The sequence below is a fragment of the Cervus canadensis genome, chromosome 2 (assembly GCF_019320065.1).
Source record: "Cervus canadensis isolate Bull #8, Minnesota chromosome 2, ASM1932006v1, whole genome shotgun sequence".
Taxonomy (NCBI): Eukaryota; Metazoa; Chordata; class Mammalia; order Artiodactyla; family Cervidae; genus Cervus; species Cervus canadensis.
The window spans coordinates 63357071-63376793 of NC_057387.1; the positions used below are offsets into that span (position 1 = coordinate 63357071).

The following is a 19723-nucleotide window of genomic DNA, read 5'->3' on the forward strand; positions in this document are numbered from 1 at the left end:
TTCCTGTTTGGGAACTAAGATCGCAAAGGTCCTGCATCTTGGCCAGAAAAGGGGGGAAAAAAAAACTACCAAAAAAGATCAGTGTTACTTGTTTCTGGAAATGCAAAATTTCTAAATATAATATTAGCTGATAGAATTTAGATATGAAGTAAACTGACTAATATACATTTTGACTCAATAGGATATATTGCATCAATGCAAAGATAGTATTAAATTTGTTAATATAATAGATAGTATCAACAAATGAAACAAAGAATATAGTAAGCCATCAGTAGCTGCTGAAAAGGCATTTCATAGAGTTCATTAAGACCATTTCTAACTAATACAATACTGTAAATCAACTAAACTGCAGTTTTTAGATAGACCATTTCAAATTTTTTAAATGTAAGCAAATTAAGAATAGAAAGAAATTATAGAAAATACCCTAAATGGCAAAACATTAATATAAGGACCCTGACATAGATGCTCACATCACTTTTATATTCAGATTGCCTTTAGAGATTCTAATAGTTGCCTTAAAACAGTAAAATTAAATAACTGATATTAATATTGGAACATAAGAAGTAAAATTATCAGATTTTCTAGTGATTTAGAGAATATTTAGAGAGTATTTAGAGAGTAGCCAAGGAAGCTGAAATGGAACAGTGAAGGAAGTATGTCACCTATTCTGTATAGAATATTGTAGTCTCTAAATCAGGTTAATACAGTATGGGCAGAGATCAGTTACAAAATATGTATAGAGGTATGTGCAGACTTAATAAAGGTTAAAGATAATGTTACAATTCAGTAGGAAGTGGGTTCAGTTCAGTTGCTCAGTCGTGTCCGACTCTTTGCGACCCCATGGACTGCAGCATGCCAGGCCTCCCTGTCCATCACCAACTCCTGGAGTTTACTCAGACTCATGTCTGTTGAGTCGGTGATCCATCTCATATCATACTCTGTCCAGCCATCTCATCCAACCATCTCATCCTCTGTCGTCTCTTTCTCCTCCCGCCTTCAATTTTTCCCAGCTTCAGGGTCTTTTCAAATGAGTCAGCTCTTCGCATCAGGTGGCCAAAGTATTAGAGTTTCAGCTTCAACATCAGTTCTTCCAATGAACGCTCAGGACTGATCTTTAGGATGGACTGATTGGATCTCTTTGCAGTCCATAGGACTCTCAAAAGTCTTCTCCAGCACCACAGTTCAAAAGCATCCATTCTTCGGCGCTCAGCTTTCTTTATAGTCCAACTCTCACATCCATACATGACTACTGGAAAAACCATAGCCTTGACTAGATGGACCTTTGTTGGCAAAGTAATGTCTCTGCTTTTTAATATGCTGTCTAGGTTGGTCATAACTTTCCTTCCAAGGAGCAAGCATCTTTTAATTTCATGGCTGCAGTTACCATCTGCAGTGATTTAGATTATGTAGTAAATGGCACTGATACAAATGTCTGCCCATCTGGAAGAAAATAAATCTGGACTCCTGTCTTAAGATAACCTCCTGATAGATTAAAGTCTTGTTTTAAAAAAATTTAATGCTATTCTATAGTTTTAGCTCTATAAATTATAGTGAAGGAAACTTTTTTTTTTTAAATTTTTATTTATTTATTTTTTTTGAAGGAAACCTTAAGATTAGAAACTCAAAAGCTGTTACAAAATAAGAGATGTATCTGATTTTATTAAAAATTAATACTTTTAATGATAAAGCATACCATAAGAAAGTTAATAATAGTTTTGATTGTAAGATAAACATAGACTAATGGAATAGCATAGAGCCCAGAAATAATGCACACATATGTGATCAATTTTAAAAAAAAATTTTCAGCTTTATTAAGGTATAGCTGACAAAAATTTATATTTTTAAGGTATATAATGTGGTGGTTTCATATAAATATGCATTGTAATTACCACAATCAAGCTATTAGCATTTGTTACTTCACATAGTTAACTTTTTTTTCCCTTGTCAACCCCTGCTCCTTCCCCTTTGGCAGCTGCCTGTTCTCTGTTTTTTTTTAATCTGTTTCTGTTTTGTTTTTTAGATTATACATACATGTATTTGTCTTTATCATTCTGATTTACCTTACTTGGCATAATACCCTTTAGGTCCATCCATGTAGTCACAAATGCAAGATTTCATTCTTTCTTTAATGGCTGAGTCGTATTCAACTGTGTGTGTGTGTCTCACATATTCTTGATCTGTTTATGGACTTCCATATTTTGACTCTTACATTAACATTATTGGATGTCAGGTTCTGCTTCTTGTGAAGCTTGCCAGTCAAGAGTGGAGTTTTGGGGCTTCCCTGGTGGTCCAGTGGCTGAGACTCCATGGTGCTAATGCAGGAGGCCTGGATTCGATCCCTGGTCAGGGAACTAGCTCCAACATGCTGCAACTAAGACCCAGTGCAGCCAAATTACGTACATATATATATATATATATACACACATATATATATATATATTTTTTTTTTTTAGAAAAGAGTAGAGGTTTGTTTCCTATGGACCTCCATCTCTTCTGTACTCAAGCACTAGGTGGTCTTCAGGGCTAGATATTTTGGGGTGCCTTTTCCCTTTGCAGAACCCTTGGCCTGGAGAGCCCAGTATGGAGCTCAGATCCTTTACTCCTTAGGGAGAAACTCAACAGTTGTGATTATTTTCCTTTTTGTGGGTTGCCTGCCCAGGTGTGTAGATCTTTACTATATTGCATCTCTGCTCCTTCTATCTGTTTCATGGTTCCTTCTTCATGTCTTTAGTATTGAAAAATCTTTTCTGCTTGCCTTCAGGTCATTCTCATCTATAGTTGCTCTGTAAATAGTTGTGATTTTCATGTGCAGGTGAAAGGAGGTGAACTCAAGTTCCTATTTCACTATCTTAGTAAAGTATCCCTGCTCAAATGTTTTTTGATGAGTGCCAAGACCATTCAGTGGGAAAAATAACAGTCTTTTCAAGAAAGGGTATTGAGCAAACTTTATATTCAGAAGCAAAAATACAACATTGAATCTTTACCTTACCCAAACATACAAAAATTAACTTTAGTGGATCAAAGGCATAAACATAAGAACTAAAACACTTAGAAGAAAGCATAGAGGGGAAACTTTGTGACATTGGATTTGTCAGTGATTTCTTGGATGTGACACTAAAAGTACAGGTCACAAAAGTTAATAGATAAATTGAACTGTATCAAATTAGAAATTATCGTGCATCAAAGGACATAGTCAAGAGAGTGAAAAGGCCACCTATGGAATGGGTAAAAATATTTGCAAATCATATATCCAATAAGGAGTTAAAATCCAGAGTATATAAAGGATTCTTACACTCAACAACAAAAAAGCAAATAATTTAAAAAAAAAAAAAAAAGCAAACAATTAGATTTAAAAAATGACAGGTACAATGGAAAAAAGACAACCTCTTTAACAAGTGGTGCTGGGAAAGCTGGTCAACCACTTGTAAAAGAATGAAACTAGAACACTTTCTAACACCATACACAAAAATAAACTCAAAATGGATTAAAGATCTAAATGTAAGACCAGAAACTATAAAACTCCTAGAGGAGAACATAGGCAAAACACTCTCCGACATAAATCACAGCAAGATCCTCTATGACCCACCTCCCAGAATATTGGAAATAAAAGCAAAACTAAACAAATGGGACCTAATGAAACTTAAAAGCTTTTGCACTACAAAGGAAACTATAAGTAAGGTGAAAAGACAGCCCTCAGATTGGGAGAAAATAATAGCAAATGAAGAAACAGACAAAGGATTAATCTCAAAAATATGCAAGCAACTCCTGCAGCTCAATTCCAGAAAAATAAATGACCCAATCAAAAAATGGGCCAAAGAACTAAACAGACATTTCTCCAAAGAAGACATACAGATGGCTAACAAACACATGAAAAGATGCTCAACATCACTCATTATCAGAGAAATGCAAATCAAAACCACAATGAGGTACCATTACACGCCAGTCAGGATGGCTGCTATCCAAAAGTCTACAAGCAATAAATGCTGGAGAGGGTGTGGAGAAAAGGGAACCCTCTTACACTGTTGGTGGGAATGCAAACTAGTACAGCCACTATGGAGAACAGTGTGGAGATTCCTTAAAAAACTGGAAATAGAACTGCCATATGACCCAGCAATCCCACTTCTGGGCATACACACTGAGGAAACCAGATCTGAAAGAGACACGTGCACCCCAATGTTCATCGCAGCACTGTTTATAATAACCAGGACATGGAAGCAACCTAGATGCCCATCAGCAGATGAATGGATAAGGAAGCTGTGGTACATATACACCATGGAATATTACTCGGCCATTAAAAAGAATTCATTTGAACCAGTTCTAATGAGATGGACGAAACTGGAGCCCATTATACAGAGTGAAGTAAGCCAGAAAGATAAAGAACATTACAGCATACTAACACATATATATGGAATTTAGAAAGATGGTAACGATAACCCTATATGCAAAACAGAAAAAGAGACACAGAAATACAGAACAGACTTTTGAACTCTGTGGGAGAAGATGAGGGTGGGATGTTGCGAAAGAACAGCATGTATATTATCTATGGTGAAACAGATCACCAGCCCAGGTGGGATGCATGAGACAAGTGCTCGGGCCTGGTGCACTGGGAAGACCCAGAGGAATCGGGTGGAGAGGGAGGTGGGAGGGGGGATCGGGATGGGGAATACGAGTAAATCTATGGCTGATTCATATCAATGTATGACAAAACCCACTGAAAAAATAAAGAAAGAAAGAAAGAAAAAAAAAAAAAGAAAGAAAAATGACTCAGGTACTTGAATAGACATTTCTCCAAAGAAGGTATATAAATAAATGGCTAAGAGCACGTGAAAAGATGCTCAACATTACTAATTATGGAAATGCAAATCAAAACCACAGTGGGGGAACTTCTTTTGTGGTTCAGTGGCTAGACTCTTGAGCTCCCAATGCAGGGGGCCAGGTTCAATTCCTGGTCAAGGAACTAGATCTCACATGATACAGCTAAAAAGATCTCATGTACCACAACTAAGACCCAGCACAGCCAAGTAAATGAATGAAAAAAAAAAAATAATATATATACATATATTTTTAAAGAATCACAGTGAGATATCACCACAATTGAATATTAATCAACCTGGGAAAGGAAGGAAGTTCCTGCCCATGCTATAAAATTGATAAACTTTGAGGACATTATGCTAAGTAAAATAAGCAAGACACAAAGAAAATACTATATTCCACTTGTGAAACACCCTGACTCATCAAAATTGTAGAGACAGAAAGTAAAATGGTGGTTGCCAGCGGTAGGTGGGAGGGGGAGTGCAGAGCTGCTGTGTAATGCTGTAGAGTTTCACTTTGCATTATGAAATGATTTCTGGAAATTGATTGCCCAACAGTGTGAATATACTGAATACTGCTGAACTGTATATTTAAAAATGATTAAGATAGTAAACTTATGTGGTTTTCATAAACTTAATAGACAAATAAGAGAAGGGAATGACAGAGGATGAGGTGGTTGGATGGCATTACTGACACCAAGGACATGAGTTTGAGCAAGCTCCGGGAGAATAGTGAAGGACAGGGGAGCCTGGAGTGCTGCAATGCATGGGGTTGCAAAGAGTTGGCCACAACTTAGCAGCTGAACAATAATAGACAAATAGTAAGTTTGAAAAAAATGGTTGCAGTATAGAAGACAGGATTCCTTTTACAAGAGGTTATCAGCCCAACTGTAAGAACGGCAAAAATTTAAAGAACCATTAAAGAAAATTAATAAATCTAGAAGGCTATACAATTCATGAAAAGACACTCAGTCTCATCTCACAGGTTGTCAAGGTAATGCAAATTAAAGAATCTCATGCTCCACTGACTGAGCTAGCTAGTCAAGTCTGGGCAATGCAAATGAAATACTAGTGAAATATAACAACACACTCATCAAATGACAAAAGTTAAAAAAAAGAAACAGTAATATCTGTTGCTAGTAGAGAAAATGGTGTTGCTGTGCAGAAAGTAGTATTCCTTTATGGGTGGAAATATGAGTTGTTATCGCATTTTTGGAAAGTAATCTTGCAAACTGTTTTTATAAACTGGCCCATGTAATACAAATACAAATATAATGGTACACCCATTACATTTACATGGATTTTTAAATGACACAATATGGAAACAAGGAAAATATCTATTATTAGAAGATTGATTGAGTGCATGTATCCATCTGTGAATGCATTTCACATATATCCATGAAAATTTTGACTTGAGATTTTTAAAAATATTATTGAAGAAAATAAAACATTACCAATATTGTTGATATTATGTGTCTCTGTATCTATATTTGTTTATGATTTATATGGAAATATATTGAAGCATACATACAGGTTTTATCATGCAAATCTGCTGGTGATAAATTCCTTCAGCTTTTGTATGACTAAAGACATTTTTATTTTGCCTTTGTTTTCGAAAGATGTTTTCCTATGTATGGAATTCTTGGTTGATGGTGTTCTTTCAGTAAACTCTAAAGATGTTGCTCCTCTGCTTTCTGGCTTATATGTTTCTAGTTTACATTATGGATCTTTTGGGGCTGCTTTTAAGATGTCCTTTCTGTTAACAGTTTTAAGCTACTTGTTTTTGATATGCCATGGTATTATTTGTTCTTATGTCTTGTGTTGCTTCAGTTTGGAGGTTTTTAGTTTTCATCAAATTTGGACTTTGCCACCTGAGTGATGCTCTTGTTTAATTTTCTCAATCTTTATATTTTGATGGCAACCCACTCCAGTATTCTTGCGTGGAGAATCCCATGGATGGAGGAGCCTGGTAGGCTGTAGTCCACAGGGTTGCAAAGAGTCAGACATGACTGAGCAACTTCACTTTGACTTCACTGTGTCTTCAAGTTCATGATTTTTTTGCCTTGTCTTGTCTGCTCTTAATCTCATCCATTGTATTTTTTCACATTGATTTTTTTATTTTTTGTTTTTTTAACATTTAGAATTTTGATTTTGGTCTTTTTTTCCTTTTTTCCCCCTTCCAGTCTTTCATGTCTCTTATCATTTGTATCCTTGATTCTGTCTGTCTTATTTCTGGATCTCTTTTTTTTTTTTTCCTCTCCCCACTGAGGGTCAGATTTTCCTTCTTTCTGTATCTTAATAGTTTTGTCGGATGCCAGACATTTTGATTTTTACCTTGTTAGGCGCTGGTTTTGTTCATTCCTTTAAATGTTCTTCATCTTTGTTCTGGGACACAGTTAATTCTTTTGGAGCAGTTTGACCCGATAATGCTTGCTTTTGAGCTTTTTGAAGGCAGAACCAAAGTAGTCTTTCCTCTAGGGATAATTTTTCCCCTGTACAAAGGCAGTGCCCTTCTGAGTACTATTACTTTATTCCCTCTGTATTGTGAAATCTTTCACCTCTGGCTGTGGACACACAGACAGACCTGTGCTGGCTTTGAGAATTGTTCTGTCTACCCCTTTCCTGTAGTTCTTTCCACTACTTGAGGTAGCTTAGTCATAGGCATGTGCTCATCAGTGCTTGGATGAAAGCCCAACGGAATCTCCAGAGTTGACTTACTTTCTTTTCAGTTCTTTACTTTCTCTTACTCACCTTGCGTGCCTGCTCAGTCGCTTCAGTCATCTCTGACTGTTTGTTACCCCACGGACTGTAACCTGCCAGGCTTCTCTGTCCATGGGATTATGCCAGCAAGAATACTGGAGTGGGTTGCCATTCCCTTCTCCAAAGGATCTTCCTGACCCATGGATGGAACCCAGGTCTCCTGAGGCTCCTGCATTGGCAGGTAGATTATTATTATTATTATTTTAATTGAAGGATAATTGTTTCAGAGAATTTTGTTGTTTTCTGTCAAACCTCAACCTGAATCAGCCATAGGTATACATATATCCCCTCCCTTTTGAAGCTCCCTCCCATCTCCCTCCCATCCCACCCCTCTCGGTTGACATAGAGCCCCTGTTTGAGTTTTTTAGCCATCCAGCAAATTCCCGTTGGCTATCTATTTTACATATGGTAGTGTAAGTGTCCATGTTACTCTTTCCATACCTCTCACCCTCTCCTCCCCTCTCCCCGTGTCCATGAGTCTATTCTGTGTCTGTTTCTCCATTGCTGCCTTGTAAGTAAATTCTTAAGTACCATTTTCCTAGATTCCATATATATGTGTTAGAATATGATATTTATCTTTCCCTTTCTGACTTACTTCACTCTGTATAATAGATTCTAGGTTCATTCACCTCATTAGAACTGACTCAAGGGTGTTCCTTTTTATGGCTGAGTAATATTCCTTTGTGTATATGTACCACAACTTCTTTATCTGTTCACCTGTTGATGGACATCTAGGGTTGCTTCCATGTTCTATTGTAAATATGGCAGGCAGATTCTTTACAACAGAGCCACCCGAGAAGCCCGTTACTCACCTTATGTATATGTGTGTTAGTTAATCAGTTGTGTCCGGCTCTTTGCGACCCCATGGACTTTAGCCTGCCAGGCTTCTCTCTCCATGGGATTCTCCAGGTAAGAATACTGGAGTAGGTTTCCAGTTCCCTCTCTGATTACTCACCTTGGCCTCCCTGCATTTCCAGCTTTGTCTCTTCAGCTCAGAAAGATCACCAAAGTCTGTTTGGGTTTTCTTCTGCTTGTACTGTAGACTAGAAATTCTCTCCAGGCAGTCAATTGGGGCAGTCGCCTTGTTTTTATCTTCTAATGGATGGATCAGTGTCCTGCAATGCCTGTTGTCCAGTGTGTCTGAAAAACCATTATTTTATATATTTTAAAAATTGATTTCTTATTTAAAAGAGGGTAAATCTGGTGCTTATTACTCCATTATGGTTGAAAATGGGAGTAATTGGATAAGAGGGAAAAGATATTCACCCTCACAAGGAAGTGACAGGTGGGTGGGAAACCCTCCCCTATACATAAATTAAAAATGGAAAATATTAGCAATTATTTTAATTCAATTTTGAGATTTTTGGGCTGTACCATATAGCAGGTGAGATATTAGTTCCCCAACCAGGGATCCAGAACCATGCTCCCTGCCTTAGGAGCTTGGAGTTCTATCCACTTGACTGCCAGGCAAGTCCCAGCAATTATTTCATGCTATGAAAGCAAGGAGCATGGCTTATTTGATATTATGTAGTAATGTGATATTTAGAAATCATGACTTAGTCAACATTAACTTCAGAGTGATTCCTGTTGTATTTTGTAGGTTGTAGTGTAATATTGGACTTATTAAAATGATTTGGTTTGATAGAACCATTTTAATGTATTTACTAATGTGTTAATATTTCAGCACATTTGTGTTTTAAAATAAATGTATACAATTATAAATGTGATGATATTAACATATTAGTAAATATATTAAACAAAAAGGTTCTATCAAATCAAATTTATAACTGTTTAAGAGCTTCCCTGGTAGCTCAGATGATCCGCCTGCAACACAGGAGACGTGGGTTTGATCCCTGAGTCAGAAAGATCCCCTGGATAAGGGAAAGGCTACCCACTCCAGTATTCTGGCCTGGAGAATTCCATGGACCATGTAGTCCACTGGGTCACAAAGGGTCAGACACAACTGAGCAGCTTTCACTTTCGCTTTCAGGCTCTAAGTCTGGTCAAAGTCTCAACCTGGGATAACTTTGTTGCCTAGAGAATATAGTTTTACACTGTGTAGTGACCTTGGTGATTGAAGCTCAGGGTGGTAGTGTGGGTGTTCTGGCAACTAGTGGGTAGAAGAAGGAATGTTGCTAAGCTATCTTGCAATGTACAGGACTCCCCCAGCTACAGAGAATTATCTGGCCTAAAGTGTAACTGGTGCAGGGTGGAGAAACTGATACAAAGTGACTATATAGGTATATTGCTAGAGTACCAAGCTGTTTTATTTATATCATTAGTGGGGGCTGTTGCTAGTGTGAAAATGGTTTCCATCTGAATTCTTTTTCTTATCAATTCCAATTCTGCCTAAGGGTTAATATTTTTAAAAGAAAAATAGGGGATGTAAATACTTAAAATAACCTGATGTTTTTTCCCTTTCATCTACCTCAAAAAATGAACTTGGAGAAGGAGGAAAAACAGCAAGAGTAGTGGAGAAACAAACTTACATTGCTTCACAGGTGTCAATTTTAATAAAATGATTATTTATTAGTAGAGAAACTTCCAGTGTTGAAGTTGTGAAAATAACCTCCATGTATTTGAAAATATACAGTTTTGTAGGACACTACAAAATTCAGTTGTGAAATTCAATTGTGAGAATAGGTTCGGTGTATTTGAAAATATGTACTTTTGTAGGGCAAACTTATAAACATGTATGCTTCTTATTTTACCTTTTATTTTAATAATTTTTCATATAATAGCACTTTTGAAATTAACTTTTCTGGTCAATTTTTCTGTAGGTGTTACCTCATTTGGAAAGCCTTGAGAAACAGGAAAACATTTCTAACAAAATGTCATCTTTTCGGAGTCATTGTCCACATTTGGATTCAGTTGGTGAAATAACTAAAGAAGATTTAATACAAAAATCTCATGTAAGATAGAGGGCTTTTTTTCCTTCCTTTAAAAAACCATATTAATTTTTCTCTCAAACAAACATGTGAGTTTCTTTTTTTTTGATAAATTACTACAATTATCCTGTGTTCATGAATCCAAATTTTTTTGTATGATTTTAGTGAATGTATGTGTTTGGTTGTGTTAATGGAATGGTGATGTTACCTCTGCGATCTTCTCACAGGGTTCTTGTCAGGATTGTAAAGTCAGAGGACCAAACCTTTGGGCATGCCTGGAGGTATGTGTGTGTTTCTTCTCAAAAGTTTGATATTATAAACTTATAATTGAATAAGGTGAACTAGAAGATTTTTTTGACACAGGATTTCATAAATGAACATACTTTAAAAAGATTGTTATTGATAATAAAAGTTAAACTTTAAACTTTGGATATTAACTTACAATGCTTTTTGCAGAGTTTAGTAAATCACTACAATATTTTACACTTACTTTTTATTAGAGGTGACATATCTTTTAGCTTAAAACTATTCTGATTATATTCTTTTGTGCCTGGTACCTTTTGGTTAAAATAACTAACTTTGGAACTCATTTAATCTTAAAGTTAAAATGTGATCAGAACTTCATTGTAAATGTAATGCTTATTATTATAAATTTACATTATAAAATGCCTTATTTTTCTTTTTATATATTTATAGAATAGGTGTTCATATGTTGGCTGTGGTGAATCACAAGTGGATCATAGCACCATACATTCTCAGGTATGTATATAGAAAAATTTCATGCCAGGCATTTTTTAAATATAGCCTGAGGAAAAAGGAAAACAAATATAACATCATTAATTCAAGTTGTCATTCAAAATTTTGTCCTTTTATTCTTTTTTTTTTTTTTAATAAACAATGAGTTAAATCTTAGCTTATAAAAAGGTGGGGATGGGAATTGCTGGAAAGGTCAATATTAGAATGAGGTGGTAATTAAAAGAGCAGTGATTTAAGAAATGTACCTCCAGGTGTATGGAGGTGATAGCTGGAAATATTAGGAGGATATGGAAGTTGAAGTCAAGACTAGAAGTCTAGGCTTAGGACAGGGCCTGACTGACTTCAAGGCTCAGCTCATATTACCTTTTGCTCTACATCCTCCTTACTGGAGTCTCCTTTCTACATCACTTTGGTGGTTTGGTGCTCGTGTGTAACTCTGGCATGCTTCTTTTACAGATTAGATAGAGCTCCCATTCCAAACTGTACATTTCTTGAGAATGAACCGTCTTTTTCATTTGTATTTATCTCTATAACATCAACTGTTCTTGACAGGGTTCCTCAAGAGAATTACTTAAGACTCTCAGGCATCTTCATACATAGTTAATTTACTTCTCTTTGGTGCGTCTAGAATGGTGGTGCTATGTGCCATTCTTGGGAGAACTGAGAAAATGGTTACTCAAATCATTTTCTGTAGGGCATTATTGTCTTGCAGAACTCGAGATGAGGAAGGCGAGAATTTCACATATCCAAGATCATATATTCATTATTGCTTAAGCTCTTTTGTGCTTTAATTTATGTCATTTGTATTCTTTTGCCATTCTGATATTCTTGAACACTTACTGTGCTATTGTCAATTTTTTTGTATTATAATTACTTGCTAACTGCAGAGCAGACTCTCATAATAACTCTTTGTTTATCTTTATAATGAAGAGTGGTGAAAATAAAAGAATAACTTTTGTAGTAGGCTTGGATATTGTTACTGTTCACTATGCTTTAGCAGTAGCAGTTTATCTAAGTAATGTTTATTTGGTGCTCTGGTTTAAATCTTCTCTTCTGAATATATTGTTATTCATTAAAGGCCAGCAGTTTATCTTCTATGATCTTTTGAAAGGCTTTCAACTATAACTAATTTTTATTCCTCTTCTCTCTCTCTCATGAAATTATTCAGGAGACAAAGCATTATCTAACTGTGAACCTTACCACCCTTCGAGTATGGTGTTATGCTTGCAGCAAAGAAGTATTTTTGGATAGGAAATTAGGAACTCAGCCTCCATTACCTCATGTAAAACCACTTCACCAAATACAAGAAAATGGCGTACAGGTAATAATTTAAATCCATGGAATTAAAATGTTAAATGCTTTCAGAAAATAATTTCAGAATTTGTCATGTAGCTGAAATTTTAAAGAACCCTACCTCATCTTTACTTTACCAGGTTTCCATAATGTGCCTTTTTTCCTCAAATGAGACACAGAATCTGGCCTTTTTTCTTTTGTAGAATGATAGATTACAGTAAAATTGAATCTCACACGTGTCTAAAGATGGAAAAGCACCTTATAGATTTTAAAAACTCAAGCAGCTGGCTCTAGGAGAGGTAATGGGCCTTCTTTAATAGGCCCTAATTCAACTACCTTTTCATCATTTCCCTTCCTGCTTCACTCCCATGTCTATTATTGTGAACGTTTTACTAATTTATTGAAAACCAGATAGAATATATTAAAACTTAACATCAATCTTTGATTACAAAATATGTGTGAACTTGCAAAGATTGCTCACTTAATTTTGAGAATTTTCAAGTTCTATAAAAATAAGAAAGGGACAGACTTCCATGGCAACCCAGTGATTAAGACTCCGTGCTTCCACTGCGGGGGGCATGAATTCGATTCCTGGTTGGGGAACCAAGATTCCACGTGCCTTGCAGCACCCCAGAGAAGAAAATAGGAGAGGGAAATGGAAAAATAAGAGTAGTTGGTGTCTACTTATTCTAATCATCATTTGATCTGTTTTAGTTAACACATCAGTGAGCTTTTTTTCCTTGTGGGTTATAGAAATTACAGTGTATTTCTAGAATTGTGTTCTTTGATGCCAATTCTTAAGATTTTTTCTGCTGTATCTTTATATTACATTCTGATAGTTAGAAATTTGTGATAATAAATTTGTTTGCCTCACATATAATGTAACTTAAAGTGACTAGATTTTAGACAAGGTATACTTGTTGCATTTCTAGTTTCACAGTTGCATGACTCTAGTTCATAAATCATCATTACTATTTCTCCCATAATACCTATTTATCATTCAGAAATACGTTTTTTGGTTTTGTTAATGCCATGGTAGTTTGAAAAGAAGTTTGTGTGAACCCTCTTATAATATTAACAAAAATGTGATAACTGAAAGTTTAATCACATGAGGAACTGATAACAATTTATATTAATCAAAGAATACGTACAGATAGTTCACAAAGAAGAAATACAAATAAAAACACATCTAGAAAATAATCATCACTAACTAAAGAAAAATGTTAGAACAACTATTTGTCATTTCTACCTGATAGATTACAATTGCAACTCTTTTTTTAAAGAAGTGACTTTTTAATATATAAATAACTTATTTATTCATTTATTATTTTATTTTTGGTTGCACTGGGTCTTCATTGCTCTGAGAAGCCCACGCACCACAAGGAAGAGTAGCCCCCGCTCACCACAACTAGAGAAAACCTGCGCACAGTAACGAAGGCCCAGTGCAACCTCTTAATGAATGCTGAATCTGGTTGAGTAAGAATACTGATACTTTTCTGATAGCTTGTAAATAACTTTCTGGTGAGTTATTTTTATAACACATAAAAGACATGAATTTAATTTCATACAACTTCCCAGTGATCTTGTTGTTAAAGATTTTGCTCAGAAGAAAAAGTTATTTGTACAGATTTCTTTAGTGATATAAAATTTATAGACTATTTGAACCTAATTCATCAGAGCATTAATTACAAGTTAACAATATGGGAAATCAGTCAGATGTCCTTAAGATTTTTCAAACAGTATTCTAGGAGGTAAGATTTTGAATGATTTTTTTCCTAAAAACTGTTCTACTTCTCTGTATTTCAATACAACAAAGTGAGAATATGGGCCTTCCCAAATGTCTAGTATCTACAAATGCCAGGAAGATAAAGTAAATGTATAAAGTGGGTGGGTGTGAGTGCATATGCATGCCATGTGGAAGAGGAATAGGCTGTAAAGTTTGAGAACCAGAGCACGTGCTGAGTTGCATTCTGCTATTCAATTTCAGCCTCCCACTGATTTTTGCTAACTGGGTGCAATATACTTTGAGCTTCTATTAGAAGAGAACTAATAAAACTAGAAATAAAAAAAGCTAGAAATAATAAAACTAGAAATAATAAAAAATGAAACTTGTAAAATTTGATTTTTTTTAAAAAATTTTTAATTGGAGGATAATTGCTTTAAAATATTATGTTGGTTTCTGTCATGCAGCAGCAAAATTTGATTTTTTTATGTGAACTCTCCCGATGTTTAAAATGTTAGCTCAAAAGTTTTGCTTTTGTTTAGGTTTTTGGCCTTAAAAAAAAAGTTGTTTTTTTTTTTAATTTAAATAGTGTGGACTGGCATTTGACCAGCAAGTCACCAGTTGCAACCTCTTGAGTTAATCCAATTCTCAGGAATTAATTTTGGAATTTTAGAAAATATTAAAAAAAAAAAAAGAAAATATTTAAAACTATTTCATGTGCATAAAAGGATGCAAAATAACTTTAGTAACAAGTATCAGGAGAGACTGTAGAAGTCTACAGATCAGTTGAGTAAAAATTTTTTTAAAATTTAGCCTAAGGATTTGTTTAAGCCTGCTGTCTTTTCTGTTATCAAGGATTTTAAAATACCCAGTAACACAACATTAAAAACTCCTCTGGTTGCTGTATTTGATGATCTGGATATAGAAGTAGAAGAGGAAGATGAACTTAAGGCAAGAGGTAAAATAATTCTCCTATATAACACACTCCTTTGTATGCTATTGCCCATTTCTTTAGGGAACTGTATTGTGAAAATTTCAAAATCTAGAGGTGATAAGATAATTATAAAAATAAATTCTAGGAACCAAGCTATTTGTTAATGCTTTTTTAAAAAAAGTCACCAGTGTGTATAATTAATCAAGGTGCATTTTAAGTTCTAACTTTTTTAATTTACTGCATTATGCATCATTTGAAAATACCAAGGAAATATCCTTTTGTTTTTAATGATGCATGAGTGAAAGTAATGCTAGTTGGCAATATTTGATTGTAAGATATCAATAAAGTAATTGTATTATTTAAAAGTTGAAATTTTATTAGGAAAATTATTACTTGTGAAAAAAAGCAAACTGACAATTTTGATATTTGCTTTCTCTGCCATCACTTTACTAAAGCCCACAGTATAAACTGTCTGTATATATAGTTTTGTACAAACTTTTCTGTTTTATTATTCATATAAGGGAATCTAGTATCTACAGATGCCAGGAAGGTAAAGTAAATGTATAAAGTGGGTGGGTGTGAGTGCATATGCATGCCATGTGGAAGAGGAATAGGCTGTAAAGTTTGAGAACCAGAGCACGTGCTGAGTTGCATTCTGCTATTCAATTGTATATCTAAATAATTTTCTGAAAATTATCACTTTGGTGTAAGTCTGACCCCTCTTTGAGTTATTCAAGTTGTTGCTATTTGTATTTCTATAATGTATTTTGTATTTCCTTACTGTAACTTAGGAACCATAATAATTACCTAGTTATATACTTAGTGAACACTCATAAAGTTGAGTCATTGGATTATTGAATGATAACATAACATAATTTTTCTTAATAGGTCTTACAGGTTTGAAAAATATTGGAAATACTTGTTATATGAATGCAGCTTTGCAGGCTCTTTCTAATTGGTAAGTAGAGAAATTAATTTTGTTAGTATAGTTGTTTAAAGTTACTCTTGGAGCAGAAAACCATGATGCTATAGTATGCTTAGAAAAAAAAGAGAAGTGAGAGAGGGAAAAGAAAGAAATATACTTTAATAGTAATATTGAAAAGTTAATAATTATATTCAGTCTCCCTAGCCAACAGGATCCCATTAATCCCTTGCTGTACCTCTTCCTTACCCCACTCAACACATGAAATGCCTTCACTTAAATTATCTGGGTTAACTAAAACCTAAATGTACAAATATCCCTGAAAGGGTTTTCCTCTTTCTTGTTAATTAACTCCTAAGGTAGAGCAAGCAAGAAACTGAGTTGGGACATAATCCATTGTTGGCCCGGTAGGGTTACTGGTTACTCCTCTGTGCCTGTGGCTTCCTAAGAATGCTGGTCCTGGCTTAGCTCCTAGGGAGGTGTACGTCTTTGAGGAAGTTGTTTTTACATCTAGAAAAGGAGGAGCTTGAACTAATTCCTCTTACCACTTTTCTTTCAGAGATCTTAGGGAAATATTTTATATTTTTCTGTAGGTGGAAAGTCTCTAATAAAGCAGTTAGGTGTGTGTTTGTTTTTTTTCCCCTCAATCTTCGTCCTGTGACGCAGGTAGATGCAGTATGAAATGTTTTGTAGATGATCACCCAGGGAAGAGAGGGAAAGTCATAGGATCAAGTTCTGAGGAACCCTGCTATTTAGACACCTGATAAGAGCAGAAAAAAATAATAAAGAGGGGAAAGAGTTGCCAGAGAGGTAAAGAACAAAAGTAGAAAAGTGATCTGACAGCATTGAGGACTGTAATGTTGTGGGTCAAATCTGCTTTGATGTCCTCCACAAAATAATGAGGAAATGAATGTGAAGCTGTAAAAGGGGGCAAAGAAATAATAGATACAGTGCTTTGTCATAGTTCATTAAATGACTAGAAGTCAATCAGTATTAAGCTTTGACTCGATTATAAAATTTCTTTTTTTTTTTTTAAACTAGCCCGCCTTTGACACAGTTTTTTCTTGATTGTGGAGGACTGGCTCGAACAGATAAGAAACCAGCTATTTGTAAAAGTTATCTCAAACTGATGACAGAGCTCTGGCATAAAAGCAGGTATGTACTTACTGTGTTTATTTTCTTTATTATATTTTAAACTGAATATTATAAATATTTGCAAGTGCATTTACAGAGATATAAAAAGTAGAAGACAGACAGATTGAGGCATTCAATTTTGGCCACATTATATTTGACAATGAACATCGAAATGAAGTATCTGGATTGGAGATAAAATGTTGAATTGCTGCAGTGGCTATTACACTTCTGAATTTTGTAGACATTCTCACAATGCTAAAATCAGACCATAGAGACACATATGAATGTTTATTTTTCTGCTTGTATTTATTTGCTCTAAGTGTAGCATTAGAAGAATAATTGTTTGCTATAATGTTTTTTGTATTAAAACTCTTAGTCATTTATCCCTGTTGGGTATTACCTGGCTCTATTGTTTCCAAGTTCCTTACTCTATAGCTAGAACTTGCCCTTAACTGCTATGTTTAAGTTTCTTTGCTCTGAAACTATAAACTTCATATTCTTCGAAGTTTACTAAACTTCAGAAGTATCATAGTACAGGATTCTAGATGATTAAATCTCTTATGGTTTACTTTTCATTTTTGTTTTCATGGGTATTTGATAACTGGTTTAAAATTTTTATTTAGGTAGTGTACTAGGTATCCTTATCTTAATTTTGCCAGGAATTTTAAGTAATTAAAATATTATTTTAAGTAACTAGTATTTTTTGAAAAATCGTATGGTAGAGCATAGTCATTTCTTTATGGGAGAGAGGAATAAATTATAGCTTAAATATAAAAAATAAGCTATTTTCATGAACTTTTGAAGCTTAATACTGGGCCACTTTTTTTTTTTTTAATTAGTTGGAGGCTAATTACTTCACAACATTTCAGTGAGTTTTGTCTTATATTGATATGAATCAGCCATAGAGTTACACGTATTCCCCATCCCGATCCCCCCTCCCACCTCCCTCTCCACCCGATTCCTCTGGGTCTTCCCAGTGCACCAGGCCCGAGCACTTGTCTCATGCATCCCACCTGGGCTGGTGATCTGTTTCACCATAGATAATATACATGCTGTTCTTTCGAAACATCCCACCCTCACCTTCTCCCACAGAGTTCAAAAGTCTGTTCTGTACTTCTGTGTCTCTTTTTCTGTTTTGCATATAGAGTTATCATTACCATCTTTCTAAATTCCATATATATGTGTTAGTATGCTGTAATGTTCTTTATCTTTCTGACTTACTTCACTCTGTAAAATGGGCTCCAGTTTCATCCATCTCATTAGAACTGATTCAAATGAATTCTTTTTAACGGCTGAGTAATATTCCATGGTGTATATATACCACAGCTTCCTTATCCATTTGTCTGCTGATGGACATCTAGGTTGCTTAATACTGGGCCACTTTGAATGATTTTTTGAAACACGAACACTTTTCAGTTTGACTCTTTGAATTTTAGATTTCTCATTTCTAAAATAAAAATTAGGGCCTTCCCTGGTGACCCAGTGGTTAAGACACTCAGTTCCCAGTGCAAAGTTGGATTCCCTGGTCAGAAAACTAAGATCCCACATGCTACAAGGCATAGTCAAAAGTAAATAAATAAAATAATTGCTGGATACTTTTTAAAAAAAAAAACTAAAAATCACAGGTTTCTTCCTGAAAATGTTTTCTTCCTCAGGCCAGGATCAGTTGTGCCTACTACTCTGTTTCAAGGAATTAAAACTGTAAATCCAACATTTCGGGGGTATTCTCAGCAGGTAGGTCTGTATTGCTTAGAAATTTTAAATTTGGGGGTGTGTAAATATGCCTGTATTTTCTAGTGCTTTTAGCTTTGAAAAGTTTCACATCCAGAGATAAATTTTTGCTTATATTTTTGTATTTTATAATTAAATATTTTTAATACTGTCATTTATTTCACATTACAGTATGATCCAAATTTAATTTTTCACATACCGCTAACAAGTGTAGCAAACAACAGATTTAAGAATTTTCTTAATCTGTTTTTAAAAGTGTCTTCATTAATTTTTGTGCTTACATTAATATATAATAGGTCTATTTCTGGACTTTCTAATCTACTTCATTGACCTATAATTTTTTTAATTGATACCAGTGGCAGTTTCAATTATTGTTGCTTTATGTAATATTTTTTCATGTTAATACCTAATCATATATTAATACCTAATACCATATGTTTCCTTTTTTCAAAAAAATACCTGTTCCCTATTAACTTTTTCTTGTACAAATTCCTGTATCATAGGGACTTCCCTGGTGGTCTGGGGGCTAAGACTGTGTGCTCCCAATGCAGGGGACCCATATTTGATCTCTGGTCAGGGAACTAGATCCTACATGCTGCAGTAGAGTTTGCATGTTATAACTAAAAATCTCACTTAAAAATTTTTTTTTTAAATCTCACTTAAGGTCCCAAGTGCCTCAGCTAAGACCCAGTGAAATAAAAAAGTGAAAGTGAAAATCTCTCAGTTGTGTCTGACTCTTTGAGACCCCATGAATTTCTCATGGACCCCATG

At 34.8% G+C, this 19723-nt stretch overlaps 1 protein-coding gene across 6 annotated transcripts in view; it reads left to right on the top strand.

Moving 5' to 3' along the window:
• The window catches only part of USP33 (ubiquitin specific peptidase 33), a 60380-nt gene that overhangs the window by 13689 nt on the left and 26968 nt on the right, over positions 1–19723 (top strand). For 5 of the 6 annotated variants that reach the window (XM_043460922.1, XM_043460921.1, XM_043460920.1 and 2 more), the window contains 8 exons: positions 10352–10483; positions 10687–10740; positions 11156–11218; positions 12384–12536; positions 15087–15189; positions 16054–16123; positions 17129–17242; positions 18877–18955. In XM_043460922.1, coding sequence (XP_043316857.1) covers positions 10403–10483; positions 10687–10740; positions 11156–11218; positions 12384–12536; positions 15087–15189; positions 16054–16123; positions 17129–17242; positions 18877–18955 — 717 coding nt within the window. In that variant the 5' untranslated portion in view covers positions 10352–10402. Of the gene's footprint in view, positions 1–10351; positions 10484–10686; positions 10741–11155; positions 11219–12383; positions 12537–13891; positions 14030–15086; positions 15190–16053; positions 16124–17128; positions 17243–18876; positions 18956–19723 lie in introns of those variants that run through there. The other variant, XM_043460924.1, reaches the window with a different exon arrangement.